Raw genomic sequence first — 8,467 nt, forward strand, 5'->3', positions numbered from 1 at the left:
GACTTTCCTACACAACTGGCAGACGCATCCAACAAGGCACAAAGGACAACACTACTTCTAGCTCAAGCACAGAAAAGAAGGGTTTTTATAAACCAACGAGTCTAATAAACTATATAAAGATACTCCTTGTCTTGGGTACACCATCCCCGCTCACCCTGTCAATTATCTCGGTCTGGTACGTCCTTCTCTCACACTCGGCAGCTCCGCTAATGTCCTAAATTTAGAACAGAAAAACTTTTCCCCACTAGGACAGTCAGGCGAAGTGACGCCATAAACCTGGCGCGGAAGTGACCAGTAACAAGCCACTGCCAGGTTGATGACGTCTTTGAGAAGCGCCGGATGTCCGTGTGTTCTCCGTCTGTGGAAAGATGGCGAATCGAACTGTGAAAGACGCGCATAGTGTGCACGGGACTAACCCACAGTACCTGGTGGAGAAAATTATCAGGACTCGCATATATGAATCGAAGTATTGGAAGGAAGAATGTTTCGGGCTGACAGGTAAACATACTTGATGAGACCATTAATATTCTAGTTGCTAATCTCAAAAGACTGGTGGTCGCTCAGAGCGTTGTGTTGTCTATAAATGTGCATTTATATCCCATAACCGATTCATGCTTTATGTAAAATGTACTTTGTTTTTACTAATCTGTAGTCACAGTTATTACTCATAATGCGCCATGTAATCTAAATGTAATGAAGGCGCTCAATCTGCTTCGGTGTAGTAACCTAGGTGTACGTTTTACAACATCTGCTCAGTAAATGCTATTATTATTGGTTTGTAAGGGTTATCCGAAAAGAAACTAACTTTTCTCTTATGTCATATCCCCCAGTCCCTGGAATACTATTTTGGACGCTGCAATGAGGCTTTTTTAAAAAGGCTATTGCAAAAATTAAAATGTAATATAAGCTAACAAACTTTATAAATTCAATCAATTAAATATTTTTTGCGTTTCTGCAATAATCAAGTTTATATTCACTATTCCTCTCTCAGCCTCTGTTTCTCCTCATTCTGTCTTCATTCCGTCTTTCCTAGCAGATCTATTAGAGCTCACTCACATAACTGATTCCAGTACAAACAAAATCTAACTTAATAACCCGCCTTTTGCAGAAATCCTGCATGTAGAGAGACATAGATGTCTGGTGATTTAAACAGAGTGAGCTCTAAATACATCTTCTAGGCAAAAGGAGCCCCCTATAAGATATATTGGATCTAACTGTCAATGAATATCTGACACCCAACTCCTGCAAGAAGACAGAATGAAGAGAAACAGATGCTGAGAGGGATAGTGAAGATAAACTTGATTATTTCAGAAACTGTACAGAATTTTCAATTCATTATATTTAGAAAACTTATTTCACTATGTTGAAGCTTATATTCAATTTTCATTTTTGTGATAGTTCCCCTTTAATATTAACACAGGCTGAAAATATTGGTAGTTGCTTGGTACAGAATTAGTGTAAAGGCTAAGAAAAGTGTTGTTTTTATACCACTGACAATAGTCTCCTGGCGTGAGCTGAAAAGGCCCACTCTTGCAGCGTTGTATGGAAAGCTGGCATGTATAATAGAACATAAACGGGGGGGGGGGGGAGGATTTTGTGAGACAGAAGGGGGAGATCCTAGAAATAAAACCTTATTCATTAGTAGTTTGTTCTTAATAAAAAAAATGTATATCTATATTTTAAATTATAGAGTATACTTTTAATGCAATCCATATTAATTTGTTTTTTATTTAACGCAGAATATTTTGGTACAAAGAAGAAAGCAAATAAATCATAAACTATGAAAAAACGAAGGTCAATTGAAAAGCTGCTTAAGATTAGTCATTCTATAATATATTAAAGCACTGCTTATCGGTGAAACACTGAGCATCTTATAAGGGTTAATTATCTGTGCTGTTTCAGCAGTCATTTCCCATGTAACTTATGAAATGCTCAGAATGTTTTGTTAAAGGAACAATAACACCAAAAAATTAGTGTGTTTTCATGTAATGAATAAATAATGAAGTGGTGCCCTGCACTGGTTAAATGGGTGTGTTTGCTTCAGAAACACAACTATAGTTTATATAAACAAGCTGCTGTGTAGCCTTGGGACAGCCATCCAAGCACATGACAAATAGTAGATAACAGATAAGCTATGTAGAATCGCATTGTATACTACAGGGCTTATCTGTTATCAGCTGTGTAGCCTGTTCCTTTTCTCAGCTCTTTCAGCTTTAAATGGCTGCCCCCACAGCTACCAGCAGTTTGTTTATATAAATTATAGTAGTTTTAGTTTTACCAATGCAGGCCAACAGTGCATTATATTTTAATTAATTTAATACACTTTCATTTGTTGTTACTGTTCCTTTAAGTAGTGTGCTTTCTAATATTCTTGTTAGATAATACTTCATCAAGAGAAAAGGTTTTTGAATACTTATTAAACTTTTTTTTAGCTGAGTTGGTGGTTGATAAGGCAATGGAACTTAAATTTGTCGGAGGTGTTTATGGTGGAAACATAAAACCAACCCCTTTCCTCTGCTTGACCTTGAAAATGCTTCAGATCCAGCCAGAAAAAGACATCATTGTGGAATTCATAAAGAATGAAGATTTCAAGTGAGTGTTCTATTTTATCACTTAGCCCAATGGTCCCAAATTATCTTTTGACTTAAAGGGACTTAAACCAGATGGTATGGGGGGGGGGTCCTCATGTGCCCTGCACTGAGCCTTCAGCTGAGGGAGTAGATGGACAAATGATAACATAAAGTTTACTGTGAACATTCAAAACCTTCTTTTTTTCTGCAGGTACGTTCGAGCTTTGGGTGCCCTGTACATGCGATTAACTGGCACTGCCACTGACTGCTACAAATACTTGGAGCCTCTGTATAATGACTACAGAAAAGTTAAAGTTCAGAACAGGGATGGAGGTATATTCCCAAACTATGTTGGTCCTGGCTTCCCTGCGATTGATGTTCTTTGTATATTGTAATGAGAAAATTATGTTCTTTACTACAGAATTTGAATTGATGCATGTGGATGAGTTCATAGATCAACTACTACATGAGGAGCGTGTCTGTGATGTCATATTACCACGGTTACAGGTATACATTGGGCATAGAAGTTTTCTTGCACAGCACATACTATAATGTTATTGACTGATGTCTGGATTGTTGGGATAGTGGAGCCTGACATATCACAGGCAGAGGATAAGTTCTATAAATGATATACTGAACTTACTGCACCGGCCTAAAGATTCAATATCTCTATAGTATTGATATATTTTAAAGTGTCAGTGACATGTACTTGCTTCGTGTTCTGTGAGAAGTGTAGGAGTTGTCGCAAATTATCAAGCAGAAAATGAGGCTGGCCTACCATAGAAGTTGATAATAGAAGACAAGACCATGTAACGAGAATTAATTACTAATCAGCCTTTTATTGTGACATATTGTGATATTTTGTGTATACTGTAAATTATAAGTCGGCCTCTAAGCTCAGTAACTGTCAGCAGCACAGCTTTTAAGGTGAATCAGCAAAAAAGACTGGAAGCTAATGCACTGCTAAAGGGCTGTGGTTTCTTTCGTCTGGTAAAGTACCTCTATACACAATGTGGAACATTTCTGCCCGCTTCCTTAGTTCTCCTTTAATGGCTAAGAACTGGGACTTAAAATTCTTAAAACACAGCTCATAGCTGCCAACCGAGATGCAGGTAAAATCTTGTTGGACTACACTTTTCAGCATTTATTAAGTATACAATTAATGATAATGGCAGTTATCACAGCTATACCTACTGGATACAAACGTGTCCGGGAAATTACTGTATGAATGCTGTGATCTCTGCTTATACAATTTTCATTAAATGAACTAAATAGAAAATATATTTCATACATCCTAGTTTATCTGTGATATGTGTGTTCCTTAGAAACGCTTTGTTCTGGAAGAAACAGAACAGTTGGATCCACGAGTCAGTGCATTGGAAGAAGACATGGATGATGTGGAATCCAGTGAAGAGGAAGAGGACGATGATGAAAAGGTATAAACAGTGGCAAGTCTTAACCTTTTTTTTTTTTTGTGGCAGAGCAGAGTTAGGTGTGACTTATACAATAAATAATGATCCACCTTGTGTTGGGTGATGGTTCCCCATTCATGCCATAAGAACTGTAAATCCTGTAGTCCATTTTCTTATGGCAAATGAGCTAAGAGAAATAAAGTTTTATAGAAGTAAGGTAATATAGTCCTTGAATTTTTGATGGTTATGACTTTCTCGATAGTATTAATGTCTAACTGGCATGCCATTGATGATATATCCGCAAATAATTTTTCCTGAAAGGAAGCTAGAATTGTGGTTATGATGAAATGTGAGAAGTTTGAGTTATTGATAATACTGTTTTTGTTGATTTGAAAGCACAATTGTGTGGGTTTTTTTTTCTTGCTGTGCAGGGTAGAGATCCCTCTCCTGAACATCACAGAAGAAATTACAGAGACCTTGACAGGCCACGTAGATCTCCTTCTCCCCGTTATAGAAGAAGTCGCAGCCGTTCACCAAGAAGGTAACTGTGTGGCAATGTTTGTATGCTAGAAAGTACCTAAACCAGAACCCCAGATACATATTTCATATAGTAAAATGGCTTTAACTGGTGATATTTGGTCCCATTATCTCATTACTATATGTGCAGAGCTTCCTATTATCCCTTTGCTGCTAGCATAACAAAAGTCTGTGATACTTTAAGAGAAATTTTCCTTTTAGTATGTTATAGCTATAGCTATACCTATTTTAGGCAAATTTTAATTGTACCTTAGATTTTCATTTTATTTGCCTTCCTCTTCTGTCATTTTCACTAGCAACCAAAAACCTGAATGACTGCCTGTGAGCCTCTAGTTATTTTTGTATTTTTTATGTTTTTATCTGGGCCCTTTACTATTCATATTTCTGGCTCCCATGTTGTGAGTGTAATTCAGCCCTGAACTATTGCTGGTTATCAATCTCTGGTATACAAGGTGCTGAGATCTTCTCCAGTGCTGGCTAATTATATTTTGTAATCTTAAGGCATCTACCTCTTAATGTTGTTTAGTTTTAGTTATGTTCATTACAAATAATGTATAGATAATGGTTTTAGATTTAAATGTTTTTAGACTTGAGCTTACCTGATGTTTACCTGATTTATTTTCGCTCTTTTTCTTATTTCAGACGCAGTCGCTCTCCTAAAAGAAGAAGGTGAGTAAGTTCATGACTTGCCAGGTTTTTCCCTATTTTCACTTTTAAAAAAAAAAAATTTCTGATCAAAATTGCGCAGAAATTATTTTCTCTCCACAAGCAATTTGTGTTGTTTAATGGGAAAGTATAACAAAAAGTTGGAAAACTTCTGCTTTAAAGTCATCAATATACACTTCAGTCTCACCATTTGAAACTTGTTCTAGCTTTAATTGATTTAAAGGAATTGTTCAGTATAAAAATAAAAACGTAGTAAATAGGCTGTGCAAAATAAAAAAATGTTTCTAATATAGTTAGTTAGCCAAAAATGTAATATATAAAGGCTGGAGTTGGATGTCTAACATAATAGCCAGCACATTACTTCCTGCTTTTCAGCTCTCTTGGTTCGCACGGATTGGTTACAGGCAGTCAACACAGTTTGAAATAATCTGCTCTAAAAGATTAAAAATTTAATGGAAATTATGGGTTCACTGGTCACATTGAGTTCCTACTCACTAAATAAATAGACACGTAAATACAGAAACTGAAACAAGATACCTCAATTATTCCTCATTTATTAGTCAGTCGGGGGTTAATACACACCAATGTCCATTAAACTTGCACAGTCACTATGAAGATAATCTCAGTCTGTTGTAGTATCAGAAAATCTCCCAGCAGCTTCTCTGTAACAAGGGTAGTTATTCACCACCAGGTCCCGTATGTTAACATCCCTTGGAAGAACAAATGCCGATATCGCATTGCCACTGGTAATACATCTCATGCACTTCTGGTTTCTACTTACATACACATCTTGACCCCGCTCTCTCAAGATTTTCTGTTGCCCTGTATCCATCCCCTTAAGCCAATGCTCCCTCCTGTTCTGCCACGCCTCTGATCTCCGTCGATTTCTGCTTTGTTTCCCATGTTGTCTCTATGGATCCTTGCTTGGAACATGCTCCTTCAGAGGCGATCAGTGCAGATTCTTTCCTAGACCTTCCACCGCAGAATATGAACAGGCAGCAAAAAAAAAAGAATTATTTCAGAAGTTTTTATTATACAATGTCAATCAATAAAAACGTTAAGTTTTTGTTGTTAAGCCTAACGCGTTTCATGACTAACTCAGGGTTTGAAAGCTGAAAAGCAGGAAGTTATGCTCTGTTCTGTTATATTAGACATCCGATCATAGATTACATTTTTGGCTAAATTAACTATATGACTGGTCAGACCGAGCCACCCAGCTCTTGGGTTTCAGGTCGACCAGTGCATGACTATCGCATTGAATTAATTCCCTGACGTGAGTGGGTAAAAAAACAGGTTATCTGGTCTAGAGACAGATGGCAAAGTAAAGCAGGAATTGAGCATCATAGTATGTCCATTGACAGAAACATCACAAGCTACATTATAAAGCTGTGTTATTCCCAATACTAGAGTGTACTACACTGGTAGAAGCTACAGAGATTCAAATGCAGCATTGTTTCTGAGCTGTTTTGGAACATCAGCTGTGTTTGGATAAATGTTTACAGTGTTCTCACCAAAACTATTTTTCATACGGTGGTGCCTTTATTTCCTAGATGACTAGCTGGCAATCACCGGGTATCAGAATGCAGAGACAATGAAAGCAGCTAGCATTTTGCCTTTTCTTAAGACACGCACACTGACTTGTACAACAAATGAATTTGTTCCATACGTCAGTCTGTGAATTAATAAATGACAAATTGCTAGTAAATCTGCATGGGCTTTAAGCAATGGCACTTTCACCTACTGCAAACTAAATATACTTTTCCTTATAAAGATTGTTGATACTAACTGGAAACGGGGGTGATTCTAGTGGTAGAACCATCTGAGGTGGCATTCCCGATCCTGTAACTAGTTTTTATTTGCCAAGATTTCATCTTGTAGGAACAACTTGTTGGTTACTTTGTGCCACATAGCTTTGATTTTTGGGTAAAAAGCGCAGATGTTTGGCGTGTTTTTAAATTAAACTTTTTGATATCATAGTCCTTCTCCACCTCGTCGGGAAAGACATAGGAGCAAAAGCCCAAGACGTCATCGCAGTAGGTCTAGAGAGAGACGACACCGCTCAAAATCCAAATCTCCAGGTATGATTCTTTAGACATAGTATATTTAGAGCATTTTTTTAAAATTGTGATGAAACAAATACACTTATTTTCCATTTTTTTTTTTTTTTTTTCCAAAAAGGACATCATCGAAGTCACAGACACAGAAGTCACTCCAAGTCACCTGAGAGGTAAGTTCTATACACATATACAAGCTTTCTAAATAACTCATGTCTTCTCTAAAAGCGTATGTCAGAAAAATGCTTCTATTAAAAAGGTGTTTTCCCAATGATTTGTTTAACAGGAGCCTGCTTGAAGGCCATTGGTAATTTCATACGGTGTCTGAAATTTTGTGGCACTTCTGTCACAAGAAGACTCGGTAGATCAGTAAAAATGTATTTCTGTTACTTTCTGGGCTTAAGGTGATTAAGGCAACCGAATGGTAGATTCTTATCACTTATGTTATTAACATGAAACTTTAAGATATAGCCATAGTTTCAGGGGTCAATAGTGCAACTGACTAAGAGAGAGAGTAGGATAAATCTGTTTGTGGTCAGGGTTTACTCTTGCCTCTCCTTTTAATGCATGTTTGTTTCTAAACAGATTAGAGCAACAGTTTATCTGTTAATTTGCATTTTTATGGTACCATTTTCCCAACTTTATATTATGAATAAAATCCACAAGTCCAATGACTTTTTTTGAGGAACTAATAATAAACCAGATAAAATTATAGAAAAGCCCCTACAAAGTCCCATTGTTGAAAAAAAATTGTGCTGGAGAGCTTACAATTTGCCAAGAAACACATTGATTGGCCAAAAGAAAAATGGTGCAAGATTGTTTTATCGATCAGGGGCTGCAGACGACCCCCAAATACTGAATTCAAGTCACAGTACACTGTGAAGACAGTGAAAGATGGTGGTGCAAGTATCATGATATGGGGATGTTTCTCATACTATGGTGTCGGACTATTTATCACATACCAGGGATCATGGATCCGTTTCAATACTTGAGATCACGTTGCCTTATGCTGAAGAGGAAATCTCCTTGAAATGGGTGTTTCAACAAGACAATGACCCTAAATACACCAGTAAATGAACAACATCTTGGTTCCAGACCAACAAGTGACTTTATGGGCCATTCCCGGACCTTAATCCAATAGAAAAATTGTGGGTTGACTTAAAAAATGCTGTTTCTGAGGCAAAACCAAGAAATTCAGATTTGTGGAATGTAACAGGTGCCAGAAGCT

General features: G+C 37.1%; 2 protein-coding genes across 2 annotated transcripts in view; one reads left to right on the plus strand and one right to left on the minus strand.

Annotated features, from left to right (window-relative positions):
• The first annotated feature begins 338 nt into the window (after positions 1–338).
• Positions 339–8,467, plus strand: part of prpf38a.S (pre-mRNA processing factor 38A S homeolog) — a 9,566-nt gene continuing 1,437 nt past the window's right edge. The window contains exons 1-9 of the mRNA NM_001091749.1: positions 339–498; positions 2,433–2,592; positions 2,782–2,903; positions 2,992–3,077; positions 3,896–4,006; positions 4,414–4,523; positions 5,162–5,188; positions 7,163–7,263; positions 7,364–7,412. Of these exons, the coding sequence (NP_001085218.1) occupies positions 369–498; positions 2,433–2,592; positions 2,782–2,903; positions 2,992–3,077; positions 3,896–4,006; positions 4,414–4,523; positions 5,162–5,188; positions 7,163–7,263; positions 7,364–7,412 (896 nt within the window). The 5' untranslated portion in view covers positions 339–368. The remainder of the gene's footprint in view (positions 499–2,432; positions 2,593–2,781; positions 2,904–2,991; positions 3,078–3,895; positions 4,007–4,413; positions 4,524–5,161; positions 5,189–7,162; positions 7,264–7,363; positions 7,413–8,467) is intronic.
• The window catches only part of tut4.S (terminal uridylyl transferase 4 S homeolog), a 70,421-nt gene continuing 67,673 nt past the window's right edge, over positions 5,720–8,467 (minus strand). The window contains exon 31 of the transcript XR_005960971.1: positions 5,720–6,157. The gene's annotated coding sequence lies outside the window, so the exon portion shown is untranslated. The remainder of the gene's footprint in view (positions 6,158–8,467) is intronic.

Source organism: Xenopus laevis, chromosome 4S (genome assembly GCF_017654675.1).
Source record: "Xenopus laevis strain J_2021 chromosome 4S, Xenopus_laevis_v10.1, whole genome shotgun sequence".
Taxonomy (NCBI): Eukaryota; Metazoa; Chordata; class Amphibia; order Anura; family Pipidae; genus Xenopus; species Xenopus laevis.